Raw genomic sequence first — 19,942 nt, forward strand, 5'->3', positions numbered from 1 at the left:
TGCACTTCTAAAAGGTAGAAATATTTATTATTTATTTCTTTGAATGTTTCACCCTGTGATCATTCTTACAGCATGACACAAAGAATCAAGATTATAATTTTGTTTTATAAGGGCACAATGAGTGATTATGGTATATATCTACATATTTTTTCTCATGGCTTAAAACATTTTAATTTGGACATACTTTTATCAGTACGGATGTATTTCAGAATGATCAGTATATGAACAGAGGTAGCATTCAGTAGTTGAACTAGCTATTTTTCTCTCTTGATTTTTAATGCAAAGTAGTATTTGTTATTTTTTATGAAGCTTGAATTTGGTTGGACTTGATCCCAGAAATCTTTTCCAATCTAGATGACTAGACTAGTGACTGTCATAAAATTAAGAACTACCTCCTTCTTAACTTCTGTGCCCAATATCATAACTAATTCCTTTTAATCACTCTCATGTTTATGAAAAAATTTCTGTATGGATAGACTGTTTTAAAAGTGATTCTTTTGGGTATATACTCAGTGCAATAATTTGATTTTAATTTGGAATATACTCCTTTCTCAAGCTATAATACTTTCTGCACTCTAGGGGGTTACATGACCATTGCACTCCTGAGCTGAATGCTATAAAGGCTGCTATAAAAGACCTCTGCAAAACAAACAGAACTCAGATCATAGAAGGCTCTATTCATGTTATTGTTTTTATTTGGTCAAACTTTTGATATGTGTATATTAGCAATTTAAATTCAAGCTCATATTTAGTGTGTTACCATGAACAGATATGTATGATGCCAACCAGAACTTGATCCTGTGAGCTTGGGTACAAGAAGATTTGTCTCTGAGATTTTTCTCAATCTTTCACATTGTCAGTTTCATTTATCATCTCATGAAGCTGAAGGCTGATTTTTAAATGAATCATAACGTTTCCTAATTACCTTCTATTCCTAATTTATATGATTTGAAATCTATTGGCAGAAAGACACTGAAGATGAAGTACGAGATGTCATCCGCAGTAATCTCCATCTTCAGGGCAAGGTAATCTATATGCAGTTTTTAAATTTGATTTTTCTTCCAGTGAATCCTTTCGTCAGTGCCGTATGATGACAACCTGTCTTGGTTAATTAGGATAACTTGTAGTCCCTTACTCTGTCAAGTAACTTGTTCAACTTGACTTTTAAATGTTAGGTATTTAATATGTGTTATATACAATAACATATGGCCATTCAAATCTCTCTCCATCCACACCATTAATACGAAATTGCTGATGGAAGGAAGTTCTATCACTGTTCAAATACCACCTACTATTATTTGAGATAAAGTCTGCAAAATGTTCAAAGATACTGGGATTGAAGTGTAAATGAAAAAGAAGCTGCCATTTTGGCTTATTCTGTAAAGTGAAAAATATCCAGTTTTCTCAGTTTGGTTCCTGCTTTCCAGCCCTGGGAAAAGAAGGTATTTTGGGAAAAAGTATAGATTGTTGTTACTGAATTCCAGTTAGTGGTAGGTGAGTAGCTTTAGGGGAAAAGTCTTGAAATGGCCAGCATAATTAAACAGTTTTGTTAATGCTTCAAATTAAGAAAAAGAAGCCAGAATATGGAAGTGTAATAAAATTATGCATGTGTCTCCTCTATTGAAGAAAGATGTGATTGTACCTATGGATGTTGCTTTACTTAGGATTGTCCTCTACTTCTTCCCCCTGCCCCATGTTTTATTCACCACAACAAAATCTAAACTACTGTTTTCTGTGCCTATTAAAAGGTCACAAAAGAGTAAACGTAAGTTGAAAATCTGGTGCTTTTTTTTTATGAGCAGTTATTTAAGAATCATTCAGAAGTCTAGATTCTGAATCTAGAACTTCAGTGAAATCCGTGCATGGCAGTAATAATTTTTTTTTAATGAGCTGGTACTGTGATGGTTCTTCCTGAATAATATGTGAAGATTAATTTTCTCCCATCATGTTTTTCATATGTCACTGCCATGTTAACAACAAAAGTGTTTAATCCAGTAGCTTTAAATTTTAGGGTTTGCACATAGAAAAGTTTACTTTGAAAGCAAAAGATTTGGTTTAATCCTAAAACCTTGAAATACTTATCTTTATATAGCAATTATTGTTACATACTGAGAAGCAGAAAACACAGAGGCAAAGTAGGAAGAAAGCAGTGTCTCTGAAGATCTTGATGAGCAACAGTACTTAAACTTAAATGTGAATGCCATGAACATAAAACCTTTGAATATGAGGTGATTTTGTGTATAAACTTCAATAGTGTTTTCTTAGTGGCAATGATAGATATTTCTGTTCTGACATTTTCAGTATGTGTACATTGTCAGTTTGTGAGCCATGCAGTTACAAGTCTTGCCTGGGATTTCATCTTGCTGTTTAGCACCTATCCTTCTGTTTTAACTACTTCAATTTCCATTTTGTTTCTTCAGTGATACGTTGTGCTGTTAAGAAATTTCTGTCTGTTACTGCTTTGTTGCCTGGAAGTCATGATACATTCTAATACCTTTGTCTGTGCTTTCTCTTCAGTAACTTCCTATGCTTAAATTAAAAGTTTGCTGTTGTTAAGAAACTTAGATCTTCTCTGTTTATACTACATGAGAATAAAGGTGCTTTTAAATTTCTTAGATTGATGCAATTTCACAGTGCCTTGATGGTTAATACAAAAGTGATTTTAGTCCACACTGTTGGATTTTCCAGTTGTAAACTTTTCATCAGTGTCTACAGAATTTCCTATTTTTAAATGAATTCCTAGTGAAAGAGGAAAATCTGAAAGAGAACCACATAATACGTAGATAACAAAACTAAACTGCTGTTGTAGTTAGCTTTATTTTGTAGGTGTTTACATATTGCTTTATTAACTTCTAAAAGCTCTGATTTACCTGTGTTTGACCAGCAGTTAACTGCAGACAAAATGATTTATCAGTGCCACATTCTAGAGTTAACACTAAATATTACGTGTGTAACTAATTACTTAAAGTATAATGTCTGAAGTTAAATTCAGTAATTATGTACAAATTACAATACAATTTATACCATAATTCTCTGATATCAATAGGATTCAGTCACTATAGAGTCAAGTATGATGTTTCTTGTTACATAAAATGATACCATCATGCATAGACTACCCTTTTGTTGTCTGATTGAGTCAGATATAATGGGAATGTAGTCTAAATTATCTTATAAATTTACTATTTTCTACTATGAATTAATACGTAACTTAGTTATAGTGGTGTTTGTGTAAAGTGTCTTTCAAAATATAGCAAAAATACTGCTTTTTGGACAGCTGGTTTTCTTCCAACAATAGCAATATTCTTTCTTCAGTTGGTGTTTTCTGTTAACCACTTCTTCTCACAGACAGCTTAAATTCTGTTGTTTACATTAGAGCTAAAATGTAATTTATCTAGATTCCTTTTTAGAGTAATGCACTGTTAGAAAATCATCCTTCTAAATCTTTGGCTATTAATGTTGTGGCGTCTATTTCATGCATTTGTCTGCCTTTGTCTACATTTGTACATTTGTCTTCACCGTGTTTCTGTCTTTCCTTTCCTTGCATGCCTGCATGCTGTTACTCAGTACCAAGCCTTTTATTTCAAGAAATTGATGACGAAACTTGCATTCATTTTGACATGGATGAAGCTCAAGTCACCAAAATCTTCTTCCAGACATTCTAATTCACACCTTGAAATGCCAACTACTCATACCCTTAGAAAACTACCTATACAAAAAAGCTGTACCTTGATAGAATGTGAGGAATCCTCAGATCAAAAGACATCTCCACCTGTGATTAAAAAGTCTTTTGTGGACTATCCATTCATGACGATCCAGTCAAATGCTCACACAAAGACTGTGGATGTGACAGTTGTTAAGAAATGGAAAAGCCGAAAGGTGGAAGAAATGCCTGCAAAATATGGCTTTCTAGGTTATAATAATCTATTAATGAACGACTGTGTAAGTTTTTAATTATTCCTGGAACTTGAGTAAACCGTGTATCATAATATGTTTTGTGGAGGTGAATTAGCATTCTTGTCTCACCTTAGGCACAAATTGAGAACTGGAACCACAAAGAAGTTTTAGTCAAGTAAGTGTTGAGTCCAAGACCTATGGAAATCTGTAGAGTTTAGCCCCCCACAGATTCTCCAGCCATCCTGGCCAGTGTGTCTTCAAGAGTAACTGCATAGTCAGGAATGATCCCTGACCACAGTTCTCAGTAAAACGGGTCACCAGCGTCATTGGCACAGTACATGGTTACAGTCTTGACTAGCAGAAGGACTGGGGAGACAAAAAAAACCAAAAAAGAAATCACCAATTGTAAAACAGAGAGTTGCAGGTTCATGAAGTAGAAAAAATGAAATGTAAAGAGAAAAACTTGATAAAAACAATTTTGTTTCTTACAGTTCTTTATAATTTGTAGGCTGATAAGCAAATGCATCTCAATTTCATTTTTCCAAATTAGCTTTTAATTTTTTTAATTAATAATCAGTAAAATTAGGATTTTCTAACATTTAAAAAAAATTAAAATAGATGTAAATGATAGCAATGCTACTGATTTCCATGACTGAAAGTCATCCCAACAAGTAGAGCAACACTTTCAGAGTTGTTTCATTTAATAATGGGAAAGGCAGTGTACTAGGTTATGTCTCTGTACCTCATATTCACTATTTTTCCACAAATATTATATTCATTGCTGGTGACAGTGCTATTTGTTAACCAATGATTTTTTGCTATTTGTATGATTATTAGTGTTTTAGTTCTGTGGAACAGGTTGCCCACAGAAACTGTGGATGCATCATCTCTGGAAGTATTCAAGGCCAAGTTGGACAGGACTTTGAGAAATCTGGTCTCATGGAAGGTGTCCTTATGTCTGGCAGAGGGGTTGGAACTAGATGTCCTTAAAGGTGCCTTCCAACCCAAACCACTTTATATTTCATGGAAGCTCTTACAAAGCATTGCACAAATTAATCTTGTTCTCAATGCTCTATGGATTAGACATGTAAAGGTATAGGTTTATAGCCATATAAAGTGTTTCAGTTTACCTTGGTAGCACTTTCTCTACTAGCTAAACTGTTTGGGACATTTTTGCCTTGGTGACATCGGAAATCTTTCTCCTGCAGCTTGAGGATCCTGCCATTAGATGGCAGATGGCACTTTACAAAGATTTGCCAAACAGGACTGAAGATTCTTCAGATCCAGAGAAGACTGTGGAAAGGGTCCTTGATATAGCTAATGTGCTGTTTCACCTGGAACAGGTTAGACACATTTTACCAAGTCCATTGCTTCTTAGTCTAAACAAAAGTATTCACCCTTTCTTTTGAACTTTTACCTGCTGTATTTAATGTTATATTCTTTTTTCTTTCTTTTGATGGCTACTGTTTATATACTTAGTCCTGTGTTTTGTAGTCCAATATCGTGATCATATCTATCTCACAGTGTATTTGCAGCAGCTCCAACAACAATTTGTTTGGCCCATCTGGCAAACGCATAAATTCCTTGCTGCATTCAAGAAACAGCAGAAGCAGACTGGAAGAATGATTTTTGTCTGAAAAAGATTTGTCAGAAACTTTAAGTTGCTTCAGAATCTTGTGAAAAGCTCTATTGTATTGTTTAATATGTTTTGCATTAATATATGAGTTTCCCATGTAAACTACAGTAACTTATTAAGTAAACCTGTATTTTAGTGTGTGTTCTTTCCATATTCTTTAAAATATGAAGTTATAAAAATCTCCTATGTGGGTACATCTTACAGCTCAAAGACTAATTGATAAGTTATTTTTGTGACTTTTCTTTTTGAAATATTGCCTGTTCTGCACTTTAGATTTATTATGTTTTTTCCTTTTTAAAATGTAGTGAAAAAACATTACTTTAACTTGGAGGGTGTTCCTAAAGGCAGAGATGAGCATTGCTGGTTGCACACCATAGGCTACAAACTGTCTTCATATAAATTTTTCTTTATTTTTTTTATCTTTTCAAAGAACATTCGAAAATTCAAGGTTCTCTTGCATTCTCATTAGGTTAGTTGGTTTCACTCAGCAACTTTTCAGATTCACTGTAGGAAGTTTCCTCACTGTCAGGAGGTCACTGGTTCAGTCAAGAGGAACCTGAGAGCTATGTGAATGTACTTGTGTTTACACTATGCAGAAGGTGTGGATGATGTGAATATCTGTCTCCTGTCTGTTGCATCACACAACCCTTCTTCATATTATTTGCCAGCCTTGATATGGATTTGCTGCAAGTTCAACAGCCTTACAGTTTGGTAGAAGAGAATGAGGAGTCACTAAATTTCATCTGTTGCTGAATATGTGTGGAGCAAGCAAAAAATGATAGAATATGGAAGTAAACCTTTGTTTACATGGTTTGCCTATGAGAGAGAGGGAGGAGAATGGGTGCTGATTTGAAAGGTTTTAGGGCTGCCCTGAGGAAAGACCAGAGAAAAGCTTAAGATATGGGGGGATGGAAAGAAAGGTTTTCTCTTCTACCCTGATTTTATCAGAGTTGACTGAAATGATCCAGCAGTCATACAGAACAGGATGGTAATACCAGGTCAACATTTAAGATCAGTACTTCTGATCAGACTTAATGATTTGTTGACAAGTTTTCTTACACATATTTCTTTAAAGATTTAGCCCCACAGCTTTACTTATCTTCTGCAGATAAATGCTCAGGAGCTTTTGTTAATGAAATGGGAAATCTGGTGTCTTTAAAATTAATGAATATATGAGCACTGCATCTGTTTTTATGATCATCTTGAGTAATCTTTTGCTCTCTGTATACAAATACTCGTATTTATACATATAAATACTTGTATGTATACAAATACATACATACTCTGAATGCTTTCTGTATTGCACTGGCAATGATCAGTCCATTCTTTGTATTTTCTTTCTGTGGAGACCTAACTTCTCTGTTTTTACTGTTTTCAGAAATCTGCTTGTGTAGGCCGAGGCTATTTCTTTTGGGAAAGTATAGAGGCATTTATAATTGTTTGTGTAGATATTACTAATTACCTAACTTTCACATTTGGAATTGTCTGACTTTCAAATTACTAGTGCTGGCTTCTTTTTTTTTTGTGACTGTAAACATGTTTGCAATGAATTTTTTTTGTACTTTCTCTTAAAAAATATTTTTCATTTGTATTTATCTTTTAAAAATAATTTGCTTAAGATTACTACCATTTAATCTTACAAGTATAAATTTATATTTCACTGAACAGCAGTGTTTTTGTCTGTTTAATTAAATATTCATTGTTTAACTACTAATATTTTTTGTATTTCACTAAATTGGATAACCAAATTTGGATTGATTATTGAGTTTGCACAAATACCAGAATTGTCACTACATATTTTACATATAATGCTTGATTTTGTTGTAAGGGAGTATTACCAAAACTTTCAGGGTAAAAATGCTAGCTTCCACTGGCTTCCTTGATTCAGTGGAAGTACAGAGGAGTGTTAGTTTGTAAAAGAAACAAATCCTCCATAAAAAAATCAAACAGCCTGCCCAAAGTTCAACTCCACTTGACTCTACAACAGTTGCATAGATGAAATCAAATTATATCATATTTATGGAAGATGTGTGAAATAAATCACAGAAGCTCTAAATATGTGAGAAAGGAGTGATTCCTAGCACAGCCTGCAATCATAGTTCCCACTTATCCAGTCAGGCTATACACAGAAATATGCAGGTGCTCCTCAGCACCACAGCAGTAATTTTCTTTGGAAACAAGAGTAAAAGATTGAAGAGGAAACCCTAAAAGCATAAAAGATAAAGAGGGAGTGTACCCTATTTCATCTCATGCTAGTTTCTGCCAAAATGCAGAAAAATAATATCTTCTAAGACAGAGATGTAGTTTTATGAAATGTATCTGAAGTGTTTTGAAGTATTTTTTGTACATTCTGTCTGTGCTACTTCACAGGAAAGATTTAGTCTTAAGTCATTGTATTTGTCACTCTTTTTTAGAGTTAATTCCTTTCTGCCGTAGCTGATCATGGTGAATATTATAAATAAAAGATTATTCGTACACATGAAAATTTCTTTAAAAATATTGTTTGAGGCAATGTGAAGGTGCAAAATTAACCTGTACATGTGTAAAGACTTACATAGAAAAGATAGAATGAATGAAGATTGTTTGCGTTAGAAGTTAAGGCTTCCTGAGAGATGGCCTTATTGATGATAGTATTCTATCTAAAAGATAGAAAAAGAAGAATGAATTAAAAAAGAAGAATGTCTATATCATACCAGGAAAGGGTGAATTTTGCTTTATTTTCTAAATTTTATTCTACAATTTGCCTGAGTGCTTGAACTCTGTCTGCAACATTTTTTCTGATCTATTCTTCTTCTGTTGCTTTTCTACTAGATTTATCTGTTAACTAACATTTCTACTAATATTTCTAGACACTAGGGACATTGCCATATTATTTTTCCATGTGTATTTTGTGTTACAGGTTGAGCATCCTCAGCGATCCAAAAAGGCAGTGTGGCATAAGCTGCTGTCTAAGCAGAGGAAAAGAGCAGTGGTGGCCTGCTTTAGAATGGCACCGTTGTATAATCTGCCAAGGTAAGAGCTGTATTGTTCTGTTTTTCACAAGTGCACTAACATTCATACAGAGCTGTTTGACAAGCTTAAAAGGAAAAAGAAAAGCGGTAACTGCTAAACTACTTGGCATTATAATTTTTTTTTGCTTTCTTTTATTAGGTTTAATTACTTTTTTCTATCTGCTGAAAAAGTAAATTCTTAAAAATTATAAATGAAAAATTATAATTTTCAATTTCTGATTTCATGTCTAATCCTGAACATTAAAAATGCAATTATTTAAGCACAATGCAAAGTTATATATTGCTGTTATCTAAATATTACGTAAAAATATAATATATATTAAAATATTTAATATTAAAAAATTAAATTTACCAATGTGGAAATTTATTTTATTTATTTATTATATTTAAATTTCTTTAAAGTTTCATTTATTATTTATTCCTAAATAATTATTACTATGTTTTAGTACCAGTTTTACAAGTTAGTGGGACAGGTTTAAATAAAGCATTTTAATGTAAATTTCCTTTTAAATGGATACTTTGAAAGGTTTAACCATAGAAATTTTGCTTCCCTTTTAAATTATTGTTGTAATGACTGGACAGTTCTTCAAGCTAAATAAAATTCATATAGACCAAATCTTCTTTTTAAAAGTTTACAGCTTTTGTTGTTTTAAATGTTCCTTTTTAGACATCGAGCCGTCAATCTCTTTCTTCAAGGCTATGATAAATCTTGGATTGAAACAGAAGAGCACTATTTTGAAGACAAACTGATAGAAGACTTAGCAGTACGTCTGGGTGAAAGGGTCATAGGAATGTATTAAGGATTAACATTCATCTTGTACAGTAATAATTATAAATCTGTGAAGTAGCTAAGATATCACTTAAGCTATCTCTTCCCAAAGGGATGAGCTATAACCAAGTCACTCTGACAGCTTTTTAAAAATTGCACATGATGGAGATTCCAAAATCCCCTCCTGTTTGCTCCAGGGCTTCAATAGCCTTTTATAGAGCTTTTTTTCTAAATTACATATAAGTTGCTGTTATTCCCCTATCTCTTATCTCCTGCCCTGTGGAGAACTGGAACAGCCTATTCCCTACTGTTTTGCCACTAACCTTTGTGTATTTGAGGACTACATAATCCGCATTGAAGCCATTTAAGTCAAAAGGTTAGAATACGAAACTAGAGGAATCTAGTCTTAGATCAGTCAGTTCCTTAGAAGCTGTGAGCTTCTTCACAGAAATCTGCTTCTTCATAGAAGAATCCTCTTGTCAAGGACATGAAGATTTTTCCCAGTGGCGAAGTGTTAGAGCCATGTCTTCAGCCTTGTAAATACCTGAGGTCATTTTCATTTAAGTCTGGGGTCCTCATCCTTTACGATTGTCTCTCTGAAAGCTTTTTCATAGCTTGGGCAAGAGCTTGTACTAGGAACTGATTAGTCCCTGGGAGGTACAACAGGACACAGTCTGAAATCACTCGTTTTATGGTAAGGAGAGCCGGCTCTCTGCAATGGAGAGAGGAAGCTAACCGTTAAATTTCTATTAGAGAAATAGTAATAATATGCTTTTACTGCTTAAAGCTTATGCTTAAAACCAGCTACCCAAGCTGTAAACAACTTTCAAAATTAGAATCAAAGTAGTGAAAGGGAAATCAGCAGCAATGAGCTCAACACAGAAAGACTATAGAAGTTCAGTGTTGCCAACACGCATGCAGAATTAATTTCTTGTGGCATCCTTATTCTACGAACAAGCATTGTGAAAAAACAAGAGATTTCTACAAATGTTTCCTTTGTATGCAGTCATTTAAACTGATATCCTTATGTACCCCAACACAGGGCAAGTGTTTTAAATAGTGCAAAAATGATTTTATTTTAGCAGTTGGGAGCATGAGTGTGCAGTGGAACAGCAGAGGTCTTTGCATGTGTGCGTGTCTGTGCAGGTGTGTACATGTAAAGAAATAACCCAGCATACTAATTTGGTGGCACTGACATGAAGGATTATCTCCTTACCTCCACAATGAACCTATATATTTGCTATGCTTATAAATAACTCCTTGCCAACCAGTAGCTTGAGTGAAAAACTGTCTCAGAGAAGACAAACTGGCCTGGCTTTTATATCATCCTTTATTAAAAAAGACATGCAGGAATTCCCTCAAACATATGGATATGTGTGTTTCCATTGCTCTCCTGGGGAGAGATGTATTGCACCTTTCATTCGAAAGAGCACACAAAACTCCACCTGTCTTTTAAATAAATTTGCATCACATTCTCGCTGCCTTAAAGCACTCACTCTCAGAAGGGTGAGAGTTTGAGTTTCAGCTTTGTGGAGCTGATACAGAATGCTTTGTGGACATCATGAAAGATGTGGTTGTGTTGCTGGTGAAGGTTCTTCTTTGGGAAGCTATACCCTGCTTTAGCAAGGAATTGAAAGTTTATTGAACTGTCAAGGTGGAATCACAACCTAGGGTAGGGCAGCAGAACTCACCTGGTGAGAAGGTGAGAAAGAAGGAGCCTTGGGCTCTGATGTATTCCTGAAGGGTTGTCTGAAGTTTCTGGACTGTTCACATATCAAATAGGAAAATTAATTAATCCAAGACCCAGAAACTATAGGCAAGAATCCTGTCCTTTAACTCTAGTTAGAGCACTGCAATCTTTTATGCCATAGTGAGTTCTTTCTCAATACTGAGAACCTTGACCATTCTTTTCTGCTAAGTGAAAATAATTTAAAGGAACAAATTCAGTCAAAGCTACTTTCTTCCTGACTTTGCCAGATCCTGGAAATTTATAGACTGGTGGTAAGAGCTTTTTCTGGGATGTGGGAATTGAGCATTTGCATCACATAAAAGCAGAGAGCTGAACTTAGACTTGCAGCTTTGTTCTGTCTTCTTTCCTTAAGTCTGTTATACAAGTGTGGTACTCCTTCCGCTTGTGAAATTAAAGGAGAAAAGTATACACTTGTGCTCTTTTTGAGGAGCTTAATTGTGCTGATTCTTAATTCTGATTCAACAAATCAAGTCTCTGAGGGAAATAGATTTTTGATGTTTGATGGTAGCATCATGAGGTATTCAACACTTTATTGAAAAATGCTTCTGCTTAAGTAAATGGGTTATATGAACACTTAAGCTTATTTGACATAATTGTTGATTTGTTTTACTGGTAGATGTTAATGGACGTAATAACTTGCGAGAACAATATGTTAAATAGAAATTTAGATTACATAAAATAGTAATATGCAATTAGATTATATAAAGTAATATTTTTTAAGTCTTCAAGATTTAGGGATGGCAGCTAAAACTTAGCCAACTTATTTGTTTTACCCTCTTACGTTACATTGAGGTAAAGCTTTTGTTTTACACTTAAATAATTATGTATATTTATGTTAATTCATAACTCATAATTAATTCAGTGTCTCAAGACACTGAAAATTAAGCATACTTATTTCCCAGAAATGTCAGAAAATCATTGATTGTAGTGTTCATGCTGTGCTTAATAATGACTTGTACTTAACTCAGTCATTGGTGAATTTGATCCTCCATTTAATTTAAATAAATCTATGTAAATCTAGTGACACATTAGCACAACTTCTGCCCTTTTGTTTCTTCAGTTTTTATAGCATTAGGGAGATATTCTGGTTGATAACATTATGAAGTACAGAACTTCCAGTTAATCAGAGAGAAAGGTCAGCCTTCTAAATGAGATTGAAATAAAGAGCAGAGGAAGACATACATAATTATTCTGGTCTTGTTATTGATACTGTAAATACTATCACATACTGAAAAATGTGAAATGAACCATCACACAGTGGCATATGAAACGACCATCGTGCATAGACATCAACTGAAGGGAATTCTCAGCTGCAACCTGTCATGTTTGGTACAGCTGCGTGGGAAAGGTGGGCTTCACAGGCCCACAGAAATAGTGGTATTCAAAGACACCTATTAGCATTCCCACAGGAATCTGTTTGGCATGTGGAATTTGTTTTCTTAATAGACAACATTCCATTTTCCTTGTATCTCTGAAGTAGCCAACCCATCCTTATTGCTTAACAGATAACTTACGGCAGTATAATAATGTATTACTCGAATGGAATTCTTCTTATCTGTATTTTGGTGTATAGTGGTAGATGAAAACAAGGAGGAAGAGTGGGCGTATTTTATGCAACCAATTCTCTTTGAGCTACCAGATTCTTCATAGAAAAAAGTGTCTGAATGAAGCAATTTTGTTAATAACTTGTCAGGCAAAACTTACTTTCTGAAATGTCTTTTAGCAAATGGTAAGAAATCAAAGCACTGTAGAGATTTGTATAGATACTTTTTAGACCACTGCTTTGGTCATTCATTATAGTACTTAGGACTATATTTTTCCTTCAAAGAAAGCCAACTAGAGCTGTCCAAAACTGAAAGCAATATAACCACATGAAAAAAGAACCTTCTTTATGCATTTATATATTTACATTATTGAATCATATACAATGTTTTTTGTACATTATTAATTTGTCATCTCTTAAAATTATATATCCTGCCAACATTTCTATTGTTGGTAGATAGAGGTGCTTGTGTTTAAAACTGTTGGTAAGCTTCAGGTTTGGATTTCTTCTCCCTCAAAGACTCTCAGAGTTTCTTATTCAACATTATACCTAACATGGACTAGAAACGGGACTCTCATTTTTATCTGATGGAGCTGGTTAACATAGCAACAGACAGTATAATAGTAAATGGTGGCATCTGGTTACTACTAATTCTGGATAAGAGAGTAAAAGATTGAAGTTATTTTCAGAAACTAGGGAGGAGGGTTGATTTTTATGAGGAGAGGAAATCCAAAGCTTTGCAAGTGGTATCATCTGTGTAAATCATCATGGTCGTAAACACAGTTGGGGTTAAGTTTCTTAATACTTTGCTTGGAAGTTGCTTCCTCCTGGTTGTCCAAATCAAAAATACATATGTTAAATATTAATGTTTAGTAAATTGCACAGAGTAAAACATTGTTCACTATGGATAAATAATTGAATATACTTTTAAAATCTCTTTTTTTCCCTCCTAAAGAAACCTGGAGAGGAACTACCAGAAGAAGATGAAAGCCTTAAAAGAGTTGATCCTTTACATCAACTTATTCTGCTATTCAGTCGAACAGCCTTGACTGAAAAATGGTAGGGATGATGTGAGATACTACAGAGTGTATGCAGATTTTCAGATTACTCCTGTATTTGATGTCATATAAGTCTCTTTTCAAGTGAGATTGCATAAGCTAGGCCAAAATGTGCGTATGAACATACGGTGAGTTTGAGTTACACTCAAACCTCTTTAGCTTGGGGTATGTAAAGAGATTTTAACATGACTTTTTCATAGTTATGAATGTTGTGTTCAGGGCTCACTACTCCTCTGTCTTCTGTCTATGTTCCCTATTGACAGTTACATTCTGAATATGAAATATATTCTAAGTCAAATTAAAAATTAACTATATTCACTTTACTGGAATGTGTTTATGAATTTGTGAATACTGTGTTTGCAGCTTGCTATACTGTCCATTTCTATATGTTAATCAAGTCTTCATTTTTCAAAAATACTCTTGTAATTATTTATGAGCATAGAAATTATTTAAAAATATTTTTAAGAAGTTTAAAAATATTTTTGCAATTCAGTTCTTCCGTAATGACTCTAATCTTCCTCATTTTACTTTTCCTCTCTCTATTAACCAGTAAATTGGAAGAAGATTTCCTGTATATGGCTTATGCTGACATTATGGCAAAGGTAACTTGTTTGATACCTACTGCTTATTTTGTGTTTTAATTAAGTTAGTGAAGAAGATCAAGAGAAATAATATGTAAAGTTTTATCAATAAATTGCGAGTTATCATCAAATGTTTTCTTTCTGCATGATATCAGAGCTGCCATGATGAAGAAGATGATGATGGTGAAGAAGAAGTGAAGAGCTTTGAAGTAAGATTATACTTGTTTTGTTTTTCTCGTCATGTTAGACGTTTTTTCATAGCTTCCAGCTGACATTTATGTTTTTTGGTTCATGGCTTACTGCAGCTTATTATGCCAGTGAACTGCATGTCACAAGCTGGATATGGCAGATATGAGTCCCCAGATTAATATTACTAAAGAAAACCATGCACAGTATTACATAATATGAAATTAAATAGAGAACAGTTTAGTGGATCTTACATATTTATCTCATTTAACTTTAACTTTTTAGTTAGGTATTACTGAAAGTAATTTATTTTATTATAAAATAATAAATAATAATAAAATAATATTTATATATTTTATTTTATTCTAAAAGCCTGTTAATAAGAGATGGTATCTTTTAAACTATTCTGCCTTACCTTTAGTTTTGTTTTTTAAAATACTATAATACTACTTTTTGCAGTCATTATTTACATTCAGTACCAGCAATTCATACAGTAGTTTTATGTTCACATATCTGTTAGTGTTTCTTAATAAAATGTGAACTTCTGTTCATCAGTACTGCTAAGATATTTTGCTTGTGTTGAGAATAGGAAATCTATATTTATTGCTTTTTAATGTTGAGTTTTTAGTGATCATCTCTGTTTGATATACATATGAGTTGATGACAAGTGTAAGAGTTGAGTCCTTGTATGTGCTTCCTCTGGGATCTGTCTCTCTTTTTCCATTAATAAAATTGAGTTTGCAAGAAATTTGTCTCTTCTAAGGGGCACTGAGGGAATTAGCTCTTCAACATTTTTAATGATTTAATGTGTTTTGGCATATTACAATTCTGACATTAAATGGATGTCTCTTTTGTCTTTCAAATCAATTAGTATTTATATTTCATATCTCTACTAAAACACAGAAACATGAAATGAACACTTAATATTTCTTTAAAAAAAAATCTAAATATACTGATTCATTTGCTGGAAAAATATCTGTGCTGTTCTGATTGTTGAGGAGTGGTTTGGGTCATGTTTACTTTTACTCCATTGTTTTATAGACATGTTCTATATGTTTTCTACATGTTGCTGCATGATATAGCACTGAATTACTTAAGTACATATACTCTATTTTACTGTATAAGGATATCAGAAAGAATATCAATACTAAATTATTTTCAACCACTCAGAAGTCCAGTTGAGTTACAAGTAATATACTCATATAAATTCTTGTTTTTTTGGTAAATATCTCAGTATGAAGCAAAATTTCAATGGGTTTTTCTGATTTTCTTTTTTTTTTTTTTATTAATTTCCTCTGGCAATGCAGTATATGACTTACCATTGACAAAGAATATTCATTCCTATAGGCTCTTATCATTTTGCCTGTACATGCTTGTTAGATATCAAAAGCCTCATGCTTATAGATATGAAAATTGTTAAATAGGAAGTCCCTGAGGTGTATGAAAAAATTTTATCTGTAAGGAATTTGTTAGTGCTCCTTGCCGAAATTATAATGGGTTCTTTGTTCAGCATTCATATTTTTGTCTTGAGAGAAGATCCTATTCATTTGTTTCTCTTTATTATTTTTCCTGTACCTGTGAAACTTATGTTTAAATAATGTATTTATGTGTTCAAAAGACAATTTTGTGTATGTATTTGGTCAGTCACCTGCAGAAAAAAATTTTGGACGTCTTTTTCTTATTACTATTTCGCTTCTTGTCCTTGCCCTTCCTTAAGGTGACAGGATCACAACGCAGCAAGGTAAAACAAAAAAAATATGTGTGTATTTGTCTGGGTCTAATTCTGTGATTTTTCAGGCCCAACATCTCGGATAAGTTCAACTAAAGGGTCTTGAAATCATTTTTAACATTTCAGTTCCAGCATGACATCTCTACCAAACCCTTTTTGTGCACAAGCTCTTTAAAGATTTCAGGAATTATTTGTGCAGAATATGCCATGTAAAATTGTGATACTGTTTTGGGGAAGACAGACTGTTGTTTGGCTTGTTCATGTTGTTTTGCTGTTCATGCCTCTTGTGCATCAGTTATCTTCTACCTGGTTATAATTTAAGTTGAATTATTAAAACAACTTATTTGGTTATTAAGGGAAAGTAGTTGAACTTTTTTCTGTATCTTAGCAGACACATTTCTGATATCACGGTAGAATTCCATTTCCAATGTTTTCCATGGAAAGAGTATCATAGTTCATGTCTGATTCAGATCCTTTGGATCCGAGTCCTTAGCCTTCATCATTATAGTATTTGACCGGAATACTCCTTAGATACTCCTTACCTTGAATGATTCCTAGTTCTTCCATGTTTTCTTTAAGAACATAGAGGCAATAGCTCTGAAAATTCAGTGTTAATTTTTTTATTAGCTCAATTTCTTACATGGCCTTTTGTTTCTCATCATGAAAGCCTCACCATTTGTTTCTGAAAGGTGTCCCATGGCTATGCAGCAGACTACTTGCCTGCTTCATGCAGGTAGAAATCTCAGTTCCCACTTTTGGCTCAAGCCACTTGCTGGTAGTGCTGCAAGGCTGATATTCTGGGAGAAGATATGATGTATGGAGTAGCTAATTTTTGGTTCTGAGGTGTTTTAATACAGTTACTTGTGCTGTGGCTAGTGACAGCTAGATTAAGTAAAGATAACTTGCTTGAGATTTGAAGGGCATAGATTTAGCTAATGGTCAGACTTCAGTCAGTAACTTCAAATTTCATTTCCTATGGCAATGTAGGGAAACAAATGCAACCTTCTCCATGGGAAAGAGCAAGGTGATTCTGGTATTTTTTTTTGCTAGCCTTCTATTAACATTCAGATCACAAAAGAGAAAGGTTCCCATGCATCTGTGGGAAGAGAAGATGCATTTTGGGGTAAACTTTACTCTTACTCCAAAAATTTGCAGAGGTCTGTTCCACCTTCAGATGATAAAGTCATTATCCTGGAAGATGAATGTGCTCACAAAAAGTTATTTAAAAGGTATTGTAATTGCTACAAACACAATGTACATATTAAAAAAAAAACCAAAGAAAACATATAAGCAATCTAATAATATAATTTCTTCTTTTTTAATTCCAATAATTCAGCTATTCAAATAGTACATATCTATCACTCTGCTTACCTGGTTACCATACACTAAATCTTATATGCTCCACAGAAAATTTTTTCCTGCTGACTGTAAAGTATTTTAAAAGGGAAGAAAAAGTGCAACAAGAAATGACCCTTGCTTTCTTCATACATGGCATTAATCGGTTTTGCAGATGTGAAGCTGTACATACCAGCTGCGTGTGTGCTTGTGTGTGCATTTGTGTGTTTCTTTCTGTCTGGCAATCAAACTTCAGTGTTGAAGGCAATTCTTTTATTCTATCCTGTGTGTGCATGTGAAAAGAGAGACTGTTGAATTTTTATGGGGATAAAAGTCTAGTACTCCTCTAGAATTTAAGTGTGTGGTGTTTGAAGTCTTGAATCCTTTCACAGTCAGAGCAATGGAGACATTTGGGCAAGTTTAGAATGTGATGAAAATGCTGAGTGTATTTTATTGACAGTTCTCTTGCCCATATCTCATACAGTGTAGTCTCATTTTTGTACAATTATGAGTTAATACTATGAATAGGGATGTGATAATAATGTTCCCTGTATGTTAGCATGTTCCTGTCAGTATTTACCTGCTAGTATTTGTTTTGGGTTATTACAGTTGTCTTTGCCCCTTCCCCTTTGTCTCTAAGGTAACTTTTTGTCATATTGAACACCTGCTCAATTGTCTCCCTTTAAAGTTGGTGTCACTGTCTCCTTTCATTCTATCTGTTAGGAAATTCTTTCAATCAAACTGTTTCACCAGCTGAATGCAAATAATTTTCTGCATTTGAGTCACTCCTACATATTAATGTACGCTAAATACGTGTAGGATGGGAACTCAAAGAAAGAGTCAAAATTTAGCTCAAATTTTTAAATTCATTCGCATTAAATTGATTTAAATTGACTCTTCACAAGACGAAAAGAAGTGGGGGAAATAGAGCTTCATATGTCAGTTCTTTCCATTCCTGTTACTGGTAGCAACTTTGTTGATAGACTTCTGTATTCACAAGTTTATTAACTAAATGATACATTGTGCTGTCACTTACCTCAGACAAAAATTTTCAAATTTCTGTAGATACAAATAATGCAACCTCATAAGGCTTCAGCCCTTTGAAGATGGTACTTGTCTCGTACTGTCACAAGTCCTGAATAAACCACTGAGTGTCCCTATACCACATATTTACAATAAGAAACTATTTATTATATGAATTAAGATCAGACTCAATATTCAATTTATCAATTCTAAGAAAGTAAACATTCCAGTCACTATGTAAAAATATGTTTTCCATCAGTTTTTCCTACATGTAATGATTTGTATAGAATCCAATACATGGTTTCACTCTCTACACTACAGAATACATTATTTACTCATAGAATAGTTTGGGTTGGAAAGGACCTTTAGAGGTCCTTGAGTCCAAACCCCTTGCAACAAGCAATGATGCTTCAGTGATGAAGTCCAAAATGAATGATTTAGGAAAAATTAAATTTTACTTACAGAGGATAAACCAGCACATATTGAACTTAAAGGACTAAAGTATATGTAAAGATGCATATATAAAAAGATACAGAAGTATTATGCATGAGTACTTGATATTTTAATTACATAGCTTATACTTATGCATTCCTGACATTGAAAGGAACAGATGTTTTGCCAGTGTAAGACTTGCCTAATAGGATTTGTTCTCTGGACTGAAAGAAGTCTTGAAAAGTATAAAATATGAAGATAATTCAGAGAAGAAGCATTCATCTTCTAATAGCTGAGTTGAAAGCAATTTCTGTACTTTACATATTTTTATTTATTCCCTTTAACTTAATTTCATGATTTTGTATTTAAAAAAGAAAGAAAAAAAGAACACTCTGTGAAAGTAGGATCTTATGCCAGAAGTCTGTATTTTGGAGCTTACTGGTGGCAGCAAATAAACCTCTCCATATCTTAGCTCCAAGGGAGACTCCAAGAATCAGTCTCTGTATGCATTACAAGAAAATTTAAGAATTTCAGTGACACACTTGTCAGTTAAATCTTCTCTGGTTTTTGCAAGTTTGTTTACTACAAATTCAAACTAAAACTTTTGGTTTTGCCCGATATATTTTGGCCTATGGTTGCTCATAATGATTTAAAACCCAAAAACCAAATGAAGTAGAAAATATTTGGGTCTCTGCTTTCCAAGAGTAGGATTCAAAAGTTTCCTTGGTTTGGTAGGTTGCTGGAAAAAGCCTAAAATAAGAGAACACATGTATGTACACTTATAAGTGGTTATTTTTTTCCTATCTCAGTGGAAAACATCCAAGGTAAAATAGAGTTGTTCTTCACTGAGGATCTCTTTTGTTTTGGGGTGTGTTTCTTCTTTTGTTTTGTTTTGTTTTGTAGTCTGTGGGATTTTTTTTGCTTTGTTTTTTTTTTTTTTTTTTAATTCTGTTCAATTATTTTAAATGTTTCATTTAGTGAAGTATTTTTGCTAT

At 33.5% G+C, this 19,942-nt stretch overlaps 1 protein-coding gene across 6 annotated transcripts in view; it reads left to right on the forward strand.

The window, feature by feature from the left end:
• RYR2 (ryanodine receptor 2) overlaps nucleotides 1-19,942 on the forward strand; it is a 380,370-nt gene that overhangs the window by 310,363 nt on the left and 50,065 nt on the right. For 2 of the 6 annotated variants that reach the window (XM_088053181.1, XM_088053182.1), the window contains 9 exons: nucleotides 966-1,025; nucleotides 5,103-5,237; nucleotides 6,909-6,943; nucleotides 8,429-8,542; nucleotides 9,209-9,305; nucleotides 13,559-13,662; nucleotides 14,212-14,263; nucleotides 14,398-14,451; nucleotides 16,146-16,169. In XM_088053181.1, coding sequence (XP_087909307.1) covers nucleotides 966-1,025; nucleotides 5,103-5,237; nucleotides 6,909-6,943; nucleotides 8,429-8,542; nucleotides 9,209-9,305; nucleotides 13,559-13,662; nucleotides 14,212-14,263; nucleotides 14,398-14,451; nucleotides 16,146-16,169 — 675 coding nt within the window. The remainder of the gene's footprint in view (nucleotides 1-965; nucleotides 1,026-5,102; nucleotides 5,238-6,908; nucleotides 6,944-8,428; nucleotides 8,543-9,208; nucleotides 9,306-13,558; nucleotides 13,663-14,211; nucleotides 14,264-14,397; nucleotides 14,452-16,145; nucleotides 16,170-19,942) is intronic. The other 4 variants (XM_088053185.1, XM_088053186.1, XM_088053183.1 and 1 more) reach the window with 3 other exon arrangements.

The sequence above is a fragment of the Pseudopodoces humilis genome, chromosome 3, assembly GCF_049639895.1.
Source record: "Pseudopodoces humilis isolate 2021_Gansu_Grassland_sample_001 chromosome 3, ASM4963989v1, whole genome shotgun sequence".
In the NCBI taxonomy this organism is placed as follows: Eukaryota; Metazoa; Chordata; class Aves; order Passeriformes; family Paridae; genus Pseudopodoces; species Pseudopodoces humilis.